At 38.0% G+C, this 17,017-nt stretch overlaps 1 protein-coding gene across 2 annotated transcripts in view; it reads right to left on the bottom strand.

Moving 5' to 3' along the window:
- Positions 1–6,400: 6,400 nt before the first annotated feature.
- LOC126089118 (transmembrane protein 135-like) overlaps positions 6,401–17,017 on the bottom strand; it is a 110,393-nt gene continuing 99,776 nt past the window's right edge. For both annotated transcript variants that reach the window (XM_049906886.1, XM_049906887.1), the window contains exons 7-9: positions 13,993–14,133; positions 8,234–8,400; positions 6,401–8,117 (exon numbers count right to left, since the gene is read on the bottom strand). In XM_049906886.1, the coding sequence (XP_049762843.1) occupies positions 8,003–8,117; positions 8,234–8,400; positions 13,993–14,133 (423 nt within the window). In that variant the 3' untranslated portion in view covers positions 6,401–8,002. The remainder of the gene's footprint in view (positions 8,118–8,233; positions 8,401–13,992; positions 14,134–17,017) is intronic.

Here is a 17,017-nt window from a genome sequence, read left to right as displayed (position 1 = left end):
GAAGAATGGGTTACTTTGAGGGATGAAGTAGTGAAGGCAGCAGAGGATCATGTAGGTAAAAAGACGAGGGCTAGTAGAAATCCTTGGGTAACAGAAGAAATATTGAATTTAATTGATGAAAGGAGAAAATATAAAAATGCAGTAAATGAAGCAGGCAAGAAGGAATACAAACGTCTCAAAAATGAGATTGACAGGAAGTGCAAAATGGCTAAGCAGACATGGCTAGAGGACAAATGTAAGGATGTAGAGGCTTATCTCACGAGGGGTAAGATAGATACTGCCTACAGAAAAATTAAAGAGACCTTTGGAGATAAGAGAACCACTTGTATGAACATCAAGAGCTCAGATGGAAACCCAGTTCTAAGCAAAGAAGGAAAAGCAGAAAGGTGGAAGGAGTATACAGAGGGTCTATACAAGGGCGATGCACTTGAGGACAATATTATGGAAATGGAAGAGGATGTAGATGAAGATGAAATGGGATATACGATACTGCGTGAAGAGTTTGACAGAGCACTGAAAGACCTGAGTCGAAACAAGGCCCCCGGAGTAGACAACATTCCATTGGAACTACTGACGGCCTTGGGAGAGCCAATCCTGACAAAACTCTACCATCTGGTGAGCAAGATGTATGAAACAGGCGAAATACCCTCAGACTTCAAGAAGAATATAATAATTCCAATCCCAAAGAAAGCAGGTGTTGACAGATGTGAAAATTACCGAACAATCAGTTTAATAAGCCACAGCTGCAAAATACTAACACGAATTCTTTACAGACGAATGGAAAAACTAGTAGAAGCCGACCTCGGGGAAGATCAGTTTGGATTCTGTAGAAATACTGGAACACGTGAGGCAATACTGACCTTACGACTTATCTTAGAAGAAAGATTAAGGAAAGGCAAACCTACGTTTCTAGCATTTGTAGACTTAGAGAAAGCTTTTGACAATGTTAACTGGAATACTCTCTTTCAAATTCTGAAGGTGGCAGGGGTAAAATACAGGGAGCGAAAGGCTATTTACAATTTGTACAGAAACCAGATGGCAGTTCTAAGAGTCGAGGGACATGAAAGGGAAGCAGTGGTTGGGAAGGGAGTAAGACAGGGTTGTAGCCTCTCCCCGATGTTATTCAATCTGTATATTGAGCAAGCAGTAAAGGAAACAAAAGAAAAATTCGGAGTAGGTATTAAAATCCATGGAGAAGAAACAAAAACGTTGAGGTTCGCCGATGACATTGTAATTCTGTCGGAGACAGCAAAGGACTTGGAAGAGCAGTTGAACGGAATGGATGGTGTCTTGAAGGGAGGATATAAGATGAACATCAACAAAAGCAAAACGAGGGTAATGGAATGTAGTCGAATTAAGTCGGGTGATGTTGAGGGTATTAGATTAGGAAATTAGACACTTAAAGTAGTAAAGGAGTTTTGCTATTAGTGGAGCAAAATAACTGATGATGGTCGAAGTAGAGAGGATATAAAATGTAGACTGGCAATGGCAAGGAAAGCGTTTCTGAAGAAGAGAAATTTGTTAACATCGAGTATAGATTTAAGCGTCAGGAAGTCATTTCCGAAAGTATTTGTATGGAGTGTAGCCATGTATGGAAGTGAAACATGGACGGTAAATAGTTTGGACAAGAAGAGAATAGAAGCTTTCGAAATGTGGTGCTACAGAAGAATGCTGAAGATTAGATGGGTAGATCACATAACTAATGAGGAAGTATTGAATAGGATTGGGGAGAAGAGAAGTTTGTGGCACAACTTGACCAGAAGAAGGGATCGGTTGGTAGGACATGTTCTGAGGCATCAAGGGATCACGAATTTAACATTGGAGGGCAGCGTGAAGGGTAAATATCGTAGGGGGAGACCAAGAGATGAATACACTAAGCAGATTCAGAAGGATGTAGGTTGCAGTAGGTACTGGGAGATGAAGAAGCTTGCACAGGATAGAGTAGCATGGAGAGCTGCATCAAACCAGTCTCAGGACTGAAGACCACAACAACAACAACAACAACTTGGAACATTTAGCTATAAGTTGGTAAATAAAGGTATTTTCTTTTATTTACAGGTGAGCCATAATGGTCCATGAAGTAGATGTCAGGTTGTGACAACGGTTGGTGATGGAGTTCCTCTTCAAGACAGGCAATGACTCTACCACATCGATTCACAGGAAGTTGCTCCCTGTTTATGGGGAGGACACAGTGGATCGCAGCAATATCCAGCATTGAATGCAGAGGTTTAAAGAAGGTGATTTCTCTACTGGACAATCCACGATGCGGTAGACCATCGAATGAGTGATGTGAATAAGGAGACCATTGATCAAATCATCCAAAATGACAGATTTGTGATGACCCAACAGCTTGCTGAAATGACTCGTCTGTCACTGGGTAGTGTGGTATCACTGATACAGTCACTAGGGTACAGAAAAATCTGTGCACATTGGCTGCCTAGATTACTGACAAGAGAAATGAAAACGATGAGGAAGAATGTGTGCGATGGTCTTGACGGCGTCATTACCCAGGATGAAACATGGTTGTTTTTGTCCGAACCTGAGAGCAAAACCCAATCCAGGAAGTGGCGTCATCTGGGTTCCCCTCAGAAGAAGAAACCAAGACTTTCACGAACAGCAGGCCGAAAGGTGATGGCCTCCTCCTTCTGGCATCAGTGTGGTGTCATTTTCATTGACTTTTTGGAACCTGGCTCTACAATTAACCGAGACCATTACTGTTGGTCATTGGACAATCTGCAATGTGCCATCAAGATCCACACACCACAACTTCAGTGTCAGCTCATCAGACAACACCATGACAATTCCAAACCCCATACAGCCCTTATGACAAGGAGAAAAATCAGGAAAATGGATTGGAAAATTGTTTCTTATCCTCCCTACAGTCTGGACTTGGCTCCGTCTGACTTATACCTCTTTAGTCGTCTGAAGGCCCACCTGCGCGGTAAAACATTTGATAGTGAGAAAGACCTTATTTCATGTGTCCAACGATGGTGTAAAAGTCAATCCCCAGAATTTTACCAAAGTGCATTTGCAACATGGAAAGAACGTTGGGCCAGATGTGTCACAGCTGATGGAGGCTACATTGAATAGGCTTAATGTATAGCTAAATGTTCCAAGTATGTTCACAAAAAATTTCATTCTTCTCCTGCAAAATATAAAAAATTAGAGACAACTGTGCAAAACTTTTTGAACGCCCTTTGTAAATATTCCTATAAACGACGTGGAAGAAATATAGAAATGAAGATGAGACATTGATTGCTTTACATAAATGCAATGAAAATATGTTAAAATTTATGACTAATAACGAGATCCACTAAGCCAAATGAGACTTTCACTGTGTAATGTACATAAAACGTATGCAAACTAGAAACTCTAACTTATTTTAGCGACGTTTTAGCATGTTTCAAGAACCATTATATGTATGTGACTGGCCAAGAAATCTACAGAAGACATACCATATGAGTGAAATTCTGTTTCTGGCATGCATTATAGTGAATAATCAGAAGACTTTGCAATACAGGTTAAAACAGAGAAGGTGAACACTTTGCATATCAGGATTTGATCCTGAGAGCACCTGGATGACTGTGATTCAATGTGTGGGATAGGGATATCCTTGGAACTGCTTATAAGGCAATCCATACAGACATGAGCATGTGAACACATTGTACACATTACAGTTGCATAGACTGACTGTTGAGTCTGTGCACAAGTGATTTCCTCGACAATCCCCATTATGCAATAAAGACTTGGCTGTCAAGACAAACAGTGGCAAACACAGCGTTGCTACAAAATTCAAATGAAGTGAACAAAATAAACACAAAAATAAAAGCTCAAAGTAGACACAAATTATACCTAATGTAAAGGTTTGTGACATATTACATTATCCAGACATTTATTGTGTCGTGCTGTTACTATTAAACTTATAAAGTTGCTCTTCCCAATGAAATATATAATAGATTATAAGAAACCCACATCCCTTCATGACACTGCGTGGACCTCTTAGGATATATGTAAATAAGTATGTATCTATCTTCATGTTGTTCTAGATTGTTAAGTTTTGTTCTTATGTACTTAAAACTTTCATTTCAGCACAACCATCATGAGTTGTGAAAAAGCATCACTGATCCTGCTGTACAACTGTTTCATGGTTCTGGTCCTTGTGAAAGACCTCATGACTATCTGAATAACGTCCTTGTTGAAACATGACATCCAGTGCAGTATGAACACAAAATTTTATCTCCTGGATCTAGCCTCCTAAGTGGAATTGTCCAACAACCTCTATTGTCTCCTGCCACCTGACATCCTTGGGCATATACTTTACTTTTCACAGAACAATGATAGAAGAGCCTACACCAATCAGTCTCATGTATCTGAACAATAAGCTTGTATGAGAAATGACAAAACAACAATCTACTTAAACTAAAGAAAGAAAACATTTTGCTTTCTACACGACCGTCCTTTATTTAGACCAATGAAATAAATGTATTTGTTAATTCATGCATGTGACATAATGTATTGTGTGTCATTTGAATTTAAAGAGAAATGAAGTTAAAGTGAAATTATTTGTGGCAGATTAGAAATACTATGGAATGAACATATGTTAACTAGTTACTTGTAGAATGACATTGTCAAGTTAGTAGTGAAAAATTGTGCCATCCCTTTCATGGAGGCTGTGTGATCCCACACTTCATAATCATCCTCACAGTTTCCCGATCTCAAAGATAGCATGAATTTTATATGAGTACGTACTCTGCCTGTATTTCATTGGTTGCTTGTTTCGAAGACAAATGCTGGTGCCTCAGCAGTGACTTCCGTTCTCTTGGTTGGTAACTTTCCTCCAGATCAAACAGATTATAAAATGTTGCATCATTTTATGATGTATTATTTCACTTAAATTACAATGCTATGAATGTGTACTTTAATCATTTGTCAATTGGTTCATTCCTTATCCTAATATGATTTTTAAATACTTTTCAGCAAATTATTCAGAGCAGTTATTCCACATTGGTCATCTTAATATGATGATGCCATTGCTCAGCAGCCATTGTCATAGTTTTCCTACTGTCGTGGTTTAAGGCATATTGCACAATCAATGTTAGAACTCACCTTCACTCAGAAGTTAAATTATAAAGTCCGATTCCTTTTTAGAGCATTGTTTTATTACACACTCAATACTGATAACAAAACTTTTAATTATCTTTTCATGGTCACGCATTATCACGTTAAAGATGTGCTGTCAATATGGGCTTCACTGATTCTGATTGTGCTGCCATCAAAATTATAATCACCCCTTCTCACTTTTACTTATCTTATTTTCCACAATTAATATTAAATAAAATTACATACAGAGGTGGCATGATTATACTGCCTAGTATGAGCAACATTTCTGTCTGAAGAGTCATAGAGTCCATCAATGGGAGGGATATATGTTTCCATCATCAATGGAGTTTGCGATTTCACAAACATTAAGAGAATCTTCAGCTTCAGATTCACCATCTGACATTGAAATCAAATATTTTACAACTGCTCAATCAAACCATGCCTTGGAAATGACATTATAAAGCAACTAAAGTGTTGTCAAAACCAACAGCGCCACTTGAGCATCAGAGCTTTCTCCCTCATCAACAAAGGATCTGCTGAATGCTATACATCAATCTAGTGAGAGTTCATTGAACTACTTTTCAGAATGGTCCTAAATGCTTAATTCTTTGCAGAAATGTACCTCACAAATATTTATTAAAATTCATAGAAAATAGAAACTTTAGAACAAACCATTTACAAGAAATAATTGTACTAAAGCAGAGCGCCTTAAAATGATGGGTGTGATTCTTCTAGTGTTAAACTGAAACCTCCACCCTGTTTTAACATCTTTATTTTGATAGACTTCATAATTACCCCGTCACAGAAACCTGAGATTTGCACCATGATACGATACTGGTCTCATCATATTTTATTTCGTGATTATATTCAATATAGAGCTCACTGCCAATTGATTTACATGGTTATTTAAGTTAGGTGTGTTGCTGATGTTCCTTGCCCTCTCCTTGTGTGTTCGAAGTAAGATGTTGCAGCACACACAGATGTATTACATGTAGAAGTTAGCTTCGGAAATTTTTATCACAGAACAAAAATGCTGTTCCTTGTATTTCTTAGCTTTCAGATATCTCACTACCACTCTCCTTCTCATTTATCACAGACACAATCAATCATCCATATCGTTATACATTTCTAATTGAAGCATGACAGGAATGTACACAATACATTATGTAGATTTTTTGTGATCAGTTATACGAAGCACTGGTTGTGAAACAGAAAGGGAGTGTGTTATAAGATGAATGTGGGACTACGTACAATAAGTCAATAACATTTTATTTGTAACAAAACATAAAACTGTGTCTCAGAGTCTTCTTTAATAAAATCCCAAAACACTATACATATATAGTACATTAAAAATAATTCATCCTTTAAAAATATTAAAATGCTGAGCAAAATCTCTTTCAATATAAAAAAGTTTACTTGGACATGCTACTTGCACAAATTTACATGAGAGCCTTCAACATAATCTGTATTATATACATTCTCTCAAACCACCGCCTCCTCCCCCTCCCTCCATCCCCCCCTCTATATCTGTCTCAAAAACAAACACACACACACACACACACACACACACACACACACACACACACACACACACACAAACAAACAAACAAACAAAATTATTATTTGGTTTCATCATACAAAAAATAAAATCCTTGAAACAATACATGGCAAGTATATTACAACAGACTGTTGTATACAGTCCTCCATGAAAAGAGAGACTTCCCGAAACTACAACATATGTGCGATTAACTGAATTGTAATAAATATTCATACCAAACTTTAAGTAATCTTGAATAAGTGTGACCTCTTCAGATGAAAATTCTTTGAGAAACATTTGTACATATTTTAAGGAAGACATTGAAATGTCTTAAGCTCAGCTTCTTTCACAATCTTAACACCATTATTACAACAGCCTTCACCAATATTGTAATTCACTGTCAACAAACATCTGTGATGTCAGAAAACAGAAAAGAGCTCTCTCATTATCTATATCTTAAAACAATACAAAATACAGTTACCTACCAAAACTGAATTCCATATTCAACAATCTATACATCACAGTTTTCCACAATTCTTTTATCATTTAGCTGTATCAAAATATTCAGATAAATAAAAAACAACAAAACTTGTACACAATTCAAATAACACATTACACATACATTTATGGTATCTCTTCAGAACTCATATTTATCACAATCCAGTGACACTCTTATCAAACATCAATACAAAAGATTTTACAAATTTTATAAACTGTGGCTCTGCAAATATGATGTGCTTAGATACCAACAGAAGTACCAATTAAAACTGCAAACTGTCAAAATACTGGCATGATTTATCACAGATTTCTGTATGTATTAATTACAAAAATTAAATTTCCAAAATAAATTCTTTCAGTTCTTATTATGAAGAGTTCTTATTATGTTTGTATTAAACATTGCATCTATTCCAAGACTGAAAATCAACTATTTTCTTTTTGTGGCATATAGAAGAAAATTCTTTAAAACAATATTCCAAACCCTGGTCAGTTTCCTTGTATAAAGTGAGTGGTTGCATGAGCTTTTGTATTTTGCTTGTTGGCGAAGAAAATGACAGACTCGATTTCTGTAACTTAAAGTGCCTAAAAAAAGGAATGTTGAACAATTATCACTTATGAGCAATATTACTTTGCTCAAGTGGCTCATTACAAAACAGAGCTTGTGAAATAATAAATGCACATTTGTATTAAAATATACACACTAGTTTCAGAACTGATCTTTTTAAAAATTAAATCTTTTTCTAGAAAATTAAAACCTGAATAAGCCAGGCTCAAAGTTATCACAGAGACTTTCACCAGAACACACAATGAAGTGCTAATGGTATGTTTTGAACAGCACCTGCTATCAAAATTTTCAAAATAATGAGCCTACATAGGAGAAGAATAGGTGCTTCCTGTCTTTGTGTCAATAAGGACCTTAGCAAGTGCTTTGGAACTCTCCAGTCCATACACATCAAGAGGTTTCCTGTTTATATCTGCAATCCTGTAAAACAAAAAGCTTTCCTTAATTAAAAAGCAGTAGAAAGAAAGCAAAGCATTAATCCATCAATATGTGAAAGTCCAAAATTACTTCAATACACCACATCACTTTGTACTCACCAGCCCCCCGAAACACGATGTAGGAACTTCCAATATGACGGTCTAAGATTGTTTGGTTCTACCACTGCAGCATGAAATAGAATTGCAGTGGACAAACAATAAAGGAGTATTGTGGCACCTGGTAATTCTGGCCACCATCCCTTGTCTACCCCATTCCTATACATTATCTGGAACAAAAAAGTACAACAGCAGATGCATCTCTCCAAATGCTTCTGCAGACATATACATCATTTCATTAGCTTAGATGTCATGACTTGAATACTTAGATACATGGACCACATGACGCATCACATAATAAAAGTGTCTCTTTCCATCTTATCCCATCCAGTAAGACTCCCCTGACCCAGAGTTCTGGACAATTTTTCCTAAACCTCCCCAGTCCTTTTCCTGCACCCCTTTTAATCACTCTTCAACCCTTCTGCCAAAAGAAGGAGCCACTTGCTCCGAAAGCTTGTAAACTTTAATACCTTTTATATGTGTGTCCTCTTGCCACCACTTGGTGGGGTAGCTTTTTTATCTATCCAAATACATTGTGTTTTCAACAATACAGAGGTATTCTTTCAGCATTAAATTCTACACAACAGCACTTATTCCCTCTGCCCATATCTGTAACATAAAGTGTGTTCATTCTAATTAATTTTTCACCTCATTTGTTTCATCTAAAAGAACTAACTAAGAAACTTCACACAAAATACGAGAACAAAGGTCCACTTGCAGCTCTCACAGCCTTACTTCTGTCAGTACCACTTTCACAACTTCACAAAAGTTCTCCTCCATACCTTGTGGGACTTCCATTCCTGGAAGAAAGGAAGTTTCATAACAGAACACACTCTGCCACAGAGTGGAAGATTCATTCTGGAAACAACTGTCTAGGTTTTGATTAAATTATTTTCCTGCATTACCCTCACTTCCATGGATGTGAGCCATAAGATTAGCAGAACAACTTCTGTGAATATCAGCGCACACTCCGCTGCAGAGTGAAAATCTCATTCTGGAAACTTCTGTGAAGTTTGATAAGTAAGCTGTGAATATAAGTCATTAGTCACGCCTGGATTTCTGAATTGGTAAGAAGACAGCCCCCAAAAGACAAGGTTCAAGGTTTGAGGTTTGAGCTCTAATCAGGTGCAGCTGCCAGGAACTTTCATAACAGCACACACACTGCTGCATAGTGAAAGATACATTTGAAGTTAGGTTTGGATGAAAACTATGTGCCATTGCATAAAAATTCTTTCCTAAGTATACCACAAAACGTCAGCTATGAAATATAAACTGTGCGCTCATGATTGACTGATATTCAAAACAATTGTTCCCTGATGTTTTGAAAGCTTCTACCAATCCGTCCCATCCCATCTCTATTTAGTGTTTAGCATATCAGCCTCTCCTCGCTGATTCTGCGGAAAATCTCCACATTTCTTATCTTAATAATTCTAATTCATTTCTAGCATCCATCTATAATTTCACATCTCAAGTACCTTAATCTTCTTCTTTTCCAGTGTTGTCTCAGGAAAGGGGATTACTGCTGACTAGTCTGACCCCACAATCACACAGAGCAACAGCAGTTTCAGTAAAGACATAGCTTCAGAAAAAATGATTGTCTCTATTCGGACGGCAGTTGTGACTTTACCACCTTCTGATAGTAATTGTCATTAGGCTTATGCCCTAGAAAGGGCCATTTGGTCTCTGAGTCCTTTCAAGATTTGAATAAGGTCTTGCCAGTTGTAGATTTGTGTTTAAATGCAGATTAAAGCCATCTGTGTCAGAAACTCTCACATACAGTTAGCTACACACCTGTAAACGATCAACACTTGACTTACATTCATGAGGTACAGAATTCAAATCCCCTTTTCACTATCAAGATTTCATTTTCCATGATTTCCCTAAATTACTTAAGGCAAATGCTAAAATGGATATGTTACAACTGCTTTTGTTCCCCATCCTTGTTCTAACTATTGCTGTGTTTCTAATGACTACAAAACTGCCAGATTGTTAGACTGTAATTTTCTTTCTTTTTACAAATGGTCATCAAATACCAATACTTCAGATTCCAAGATATGCATAGTTGTTATCCAGATGAATATGACAGTCCTCATCGAAACTCATACTGTAAATATAATTTATGGATCACATAATCAACAAACTAACTCATTCAGCATCTTTGAAACTGGTGATGTTAACAGTTAGCACTACATAGTTGTGAACAGGGTGTGTAATATAAATCATCCAACAAATTATACTGGGTGTCTTAGCACAGAGTACTTGGCAACTGTTATACTGTCAGGCACGAACTTCGCCTTATTCTGTCAGTAAGTCTAATTTTCACTTGTACTACATATTTTTCCAGCTTTCTGCTATTTGCCTTTTAACCTCTTACTCCAACTGCTGACCCATTTTGAGAATTTTTTGTCTGTACCACTGACACAGTCTCACAGTATTCTACAAATCTTGTGCTGTCTACCAACTAAAATACACACAATATGCCAAGTGGTCTAATTTCAGAAAAATTTCCCACATAACCCTCATGGACTTTGTTGAAATTTTGTGTGAACTTTCACATATGTTTCAAATTAACATTGGAAGAGTTCCACTTTTGTCAATTTAATACTTGCAGAGATTTAGTCATTTGTTAAACCCCATAATGCAATTATTAACAATGCACCCATGAGTTTTCAGCAAATTTCAGACATAATATCTCCAACAATATATTCTTGAAAGAAACAAAGGTAGGTCTTCTTATAAAACTTTTTGCACACTCTTAAGCAAAATAATGAAGAAAATATTATCCTCAGTGATATGTATTTGGATAATTTGAAGCAAAGTCGGTTGAAAAAACAGATGCTCGAAATAAACGTGGAGTTTAGCTTTTTGTATCTCCGGATGTAAGTGCGGGATATACCTGAAGCCACCCACTTAATAACTTTTCAATACAAGATCTTAGAATATAAAATTTCAGTCTGCTACCACTTTCCAACAGTTTACAGAATGACGACAAAGTTGATAATTTTTCTAAAAAAAGATACCAAAAATGGCTACTTTAACCCACTTTTACAAAAAAGAAAAAAAAATTGTCTTCTGTAAACTCTTTTAAACCATTTGCACTAGAAAGATCATGTTCTAAAGCACCTAAAAACTATAATTGCTTTTGCAATGCGAGCATGTAAGGTCCTAAAAAATATGAGCCTATATAATAGGCTCATATTCCACTGGTACTCAATTTAAATCAACATTTTTATTATGTCCTACAATTGTTTAGTAATCTCAGAAGTCCTGATGACTAGGAAATGAGCTTGAGTCAGAAATACTGCAACTAAGTAGTCTTTTTTGTTTTTGTTTTTTTGACATCTCTACAGCATTCAGCTCTACAAAATTGTTATTATACAAAACAGAATGGAATATGCAATCCAATAAAAAGCATAATTTTCTCTTTTTTGTGGCACTAATTATTTCAGATAATCACGTTTGAAAAGTATAATTTTTTGGGTTCTCTCTTATCAAAATTTTTCCCCAACAATCCCATTAATGACATCACCCAACTGGCAGTTTAAGTTTCCTCATGACATTCTGCCCGTAAAAAAAATTCAAATAGCTTAGGATCCTAAAAGAGAACACTTATAGCTTTGGCCTCTGACACTGATAGAAATATATCACTGGCTTGGAATCCTGTGTAAAGAAACCATTATCAGGTTTGGGAACCTGTGGAAAGGAAACTCACTCGTGACTGCTGTTGCACAATGTCTCACAATGTGACAGTGGTGTAAAACCAGCAGGCTATTTATATGATGTGTGTTCTCGCTGTTATGCAACAATTTTACTGCTATGGCCTCCAGTGCCTTGCTACTGTGCAGTTAAATTCTGAAGTTTATAGCATATTTGAGATTGTAGTTACAGCAGAAAAACAGACTGAAATATGTTGTGATGAGTCAAGTCAAAAAAAGGCACCCCTTTTTCAAAACTTCTTGACTTATTTGAAGTTTACTTCAACACTTAGTCATTGAAACTTTTGACATTACCTTCCCCAGAGATTATTAAACATTTGTAGAACATAAAAGAATCTGACTTAATTTGAGTACCAGTAGAATATGGGCCAATTTTCAATGCACCTACAACTTGTCGTTCTTTTTTAGGGCCTTGTATGTTCACATTCAAAACAAAATATGGTTTTAGCTGGTTTAGAACGTGGTCTTTATAATGAAGATAGTTTAAAAGAGTTTACAGAAGTCTTGATTTTTTTTTTTTTTTTTTTTTTTTAAGTGAGCTTAAAGTTGGCGTTTTTAGAAAAATTATCAACTTCGTCTTTAATTTGTAAATTATTGGAAAACAGTACAAAAACTAAATTTTATATTCTGCAACCTTGCAATGGTAAGTTATTACACAAATAGGCTTAAGGCGTATGCTGCAATTCCTTCTGGATGTATAAAATGCTAAACTTATACATTTTCTGAGCAGTTATTTTTTCAGCAAACTTTGCTTCAAATTATCCATATGCAATTCACTCAGGAAATCTTTTTTTGTTATTTCACTTAAGAAAACACAAACAGTTGTACAAGATGACCTCGTATAGTTTCTTTCAAGAAAATGTTACCGAATATATCATGTCTCAAAGTTGCCGAAAACTCACAGATGTACTGTTGATAATTGCACTATGGGTCAAACAAATGACTACTTCAGAAGTACTGAATTAATGATCGTGAAACTTTACCAGTGTTCATTGGGAACATGTGCAATTGTTCATTCAAATTTTCATCAAAATCTGTGATGGTCATGCGGGAACCTCTAGATCATTTTGTATGGAATGACCCAATAATCTGTAGAACATTTGAGCAGGACAGCTGGATTTGTAAGCTTCCCTTCGGCTAACATATGTAATTTTTGTAACAAGATGCAAATGTTGTTATTTACCTGTGGACATATCTAATAATTTTGATTCAAAACCACGTTTACTAGAAGCATCATGTATAGAATGTGTCACTACCATTCCTCTACTGGCAAAAAGATTTTCTTGTTACTTTTGGCCCAGATGTATGTAATTTCTCAGAAGGGTTCCTGTTAAATGAATGAGGAGTCAAAGCCACAGAGACACGGCATTTTGAAAAAGCACCATGCAATCACTATAGTTTTACCAACCAGAACATCACTATAATTCTGTACAATGCTAATAAAGGGTTTGATAAACAAATGCTTTGCTATACTCATATTTTTTCTTTCCTGAATGTGAGCTCATCACTCTGTGAGCATTTACAGTGGCTCTTTAATACATCCCATAATAATTCCTGAATTTAACTACCATATTGAGTTATTACCTTTCATGGACCACATTCAAGCCAATAACTTTTTACTTTCAGATAAATTATCGTGTTTATCAGGATTGCTAGTGTCAGTTCTTCAGAAATCAACAACTGTAAGCCATGGATATAAAATGTCTACATTTTCATGTGATTTTTTACGATATAAAAGTCAGTGAGAGAACCAGTGCCTTGGGCAACTGTCTCTTGTATGTTAATAATCTACTTCCATACAGACAGTCATATCCTGCTTCAACAAAGGAAAGCAATGTGGAAGTTGGTCCAGTGCCCACCAACACACGTTGCCAAAGACAAAACATTTTACATTTGAAAAATTATTTATACTCTGCTATCTAATCTCAGAAAAGGATGGTCATTGCTTCTAGTTTTGTCAACAGATGCTTGATAAGGTAAACAGAAGTCAAAATCAATATTTAATTACATATCTGCTGATGATACACATGGAAAGTATTAACTCACCTGAACCAGTTTCCACATAATATACAATGCAATAGTATTGTCAGGGAAAAAAGCAAATGCCAGTCCAGCCACTAGTCCACTTGGTATAGCATGGAATTTTGAGTCTTTGTCAAGAAGCCAACGTAATACACAAGAGGTCATCTGGAAACACACAAGTAAATGGCTTTTAGAAATAAATAGTAAAACTACAAAAAATAGTAAAAAAAATCCCACATGGATGACACTTTATTTATACATTAAACAGGTTGTACATAACACAGTCATAATCGTGGGTGTTGGTATATCAACGGACAGATTTTGTTAGCCAATAATTTCAGTGTCCTGTACACCATATAACTACAATACAGAACTGCAATCATGCAAAGCAACTACCAGAAAGGTTAATAAACAGTCAAACACAACGGGAGCACATCCATTATAAGACCAAAATTACTTATAATTAATATACTACCACTATGGCAAATAAACCGTTACCAAACACAAAAGACTGCTGATCTCTCTGAACAATGTGTGCCCCAACTGATCATAAACGTGTCAAAATGTCTTGTTGCAGAGGAGTAGTCCATTTTACTATCACCTTTTCGCACAATCAACACATGTTGTTGATAATTCAGACCACATCAGAAGTCATCTAAACATATTCAACAAAAAAATGTTCAAATGTGTGTGAAATCTTATGGGACTTAACTGCTAAGGTCATCAGTCCTTAAGCTTACACACAACTTAACCTAAATTATCCTAAGGACAAACACACACAACCATGTCCGAGGGGGGACTCTAACCTCAGCCGGGACCAGCCGCACAGCCAATGACTGCAGTGCCTACGACCGCTCGGCTAATCCCGCGCGGAATTTTCAACATGCACTACAGGGAACAAGTCAAGTGATATTGGTTGGTTGGTTGGTTGGTTGGTTGGGTGGGTGGAGAAGGGACCAAACCACAAGGTCAACAGTCCTTCCAACCTTGGATTAACTAAAACCAATAAAATCCCACATTAGAAGAGGGAACTACAATGTCCATAAAATGATAAACTATTGACAGGGAAGGAAGGAAAAGGGCGGAAGAGAGGTGAGAGAAAGAAAGTGACTAATGACAGGGGCGTAAAGGAAGAAGCACAGCAGACAAGAGAGACACTCAAGACATAACTGACCTCATAAGGAAAGGAGTGGGAAGGCAGAGGGCAGGGGTGAACCACCAAGCCCAGTTGAAGACAATCCAGTCTGGGCAAAAGGGGGGAGCAAGAGGGCCTGCAGTTCCCTCCACTCACCGATAAGTTGGCAGGTCCCTCCCTTAAATAAAGCGATGAAACACCCATCACGAATAGAACGTAAAATGAAATCTGCTGCTAAGGCAGTGTCAGCCAACACCAGGGGTATCGAGTCTGGAAAGCTAAAAGTCTGTCGCAGGGCAGCTAAGTTGGGGCAGTCCAATAAGATGTGAGCTACAGTCAACATCAATCCACGACAGAGAGGGGGGCCCTCACAACGGAGGAGATAAGCTTGATTCAGCCAATTATGGCCTATGTGGAGACGGCATAGGAAGATAGAGGCCTTATGAGAGGCCTGTAAGGAGGACCACCACGGATTTGTAGAATCCTTAATCACCCTGAGCTTGTTCGGCAAAGAAAGTGTGTGCCATTCTGCATCCCAAAGGACCAAAACCTGACGATGTAATGCTGAGCGAAGGTCTATTTCCAGAATGCCAATAGCAAGAGATGGCCTGGTAGTAGCTAATTTAGTCAGTTGATCGGCAAGTTCATTGCCAGGAATCCCAACATGGCCTGGGGTACAAATGAAAACCACCGAGCATCCACTTTGAGCAAGGAGAGAAAGGAAGTCCTGGATAGCGATGACCAACGGCTGGCGAGGGAAGCATTGGCCGTTAGCGTGCAAACTGCTCAGTGAGTCACTACAGATAGTGCAAGATAGTCCTGAGCAGGAGTGAATGAGGTCCAGAGTGCGCAAGATGGCTACCAATTCTGCAGTAAAAACACTACAGCCATCTGGCAAGGAATGAAGCAAAACCAATGCGGCCAGCAACCATGGAGCCATCAGTATAGATCACTTCTGATCTCCATGTCTGGATAAAGGAGACCATAATTAGGGTGTTTTGGGAAGCAGTGAATGCGGAGTGCATAAGGTATCAGCTGTTGTTAGCGCAAAACTCTCAGTGGTGGAAGACTAAGTATGGGGCTAGTCCCAAAGACACCAGTCGCAAGTCGGACCCCACAGTGGTGGATGGGGTCTAGTATCTGCAACGTCGAAGGCGACGCAGAACCATAGACAGGACTTCCACTGTCTAAACGAGACTGGACCAATGCTTGATACAATCACAGGAAAACAGAGCGGTCTGCACCCCAGGAGGTATTGCACCGACACCTAAGAACATTGAGATTGAACCAGCACATCCTCTTCAGCTGGTGAAGATGAGGGACCATGTCAACCGGGCATCAAAGACCAGATCCAAGAAGTGATAAGTGTCCACCAACTCGAGGGGCTGGCCATCGAGAAACAGTTCCAGGTGGGGATGGACTGTGCAGCAACAGCAGAAATGCATGATACTGACTTGGCCGCCGAAAACTGAAAGCCATGGGAGAGAGCCCATGAGTTCGCCCAGCAGATTGCCCTCTGTAAATGGCATTCTGCAGCGCCCATTACAGCGGAAGCGACATAGATACAAAATTCATCAGCCTACAAAGAGGGGGACACTGTCGGCCCAACAGCTGTCACCAGACAATTAATCGATATGAGGAAGAGAGGGACACTCAGCACGGAACACTATGGAACCCCATTTTCTTGCCAATGGGGAGTGCTGTAGGAGGAGCCAACTTGGACCCGAAAGGAGCGACAAGAAAGGAAGTTACGGATAAAAACAGGCAGAGCGCCACGAAGGCCCCATTCGTGAAGGGTGGTGAGGATGTTGTGGCACCAGGCGGTGTCATACGCTTTATGCAGATTAAAGAAGACTGCAATGACATGTTGCTGATGGGCAAAAGCCGACCGACCGGATAGCAGACTCCAGGTGG

The sequence above is a fragment of the Schistocerca cancellata genome, chromosome 1, assembly GCF_023864275.1.
Source record: "Schistocerca cancellata isolate TAMUIC-IGC-003103 chromosome 1, iqSchCanc2.1, whole genome shotgun sequence".
Classification (NCBI taxonomy): Eukaryota; Metazoa; Arthropoda; class Insecta; order Orthoptera; family Acrididae; genus Schistocerca; species Schistocerca cancellata.
The sequence above is the reverse complement of the archived record's forward strand: the minus strand, read 5'-3'. Positions and strand labels throughout refer to the sequence as shown.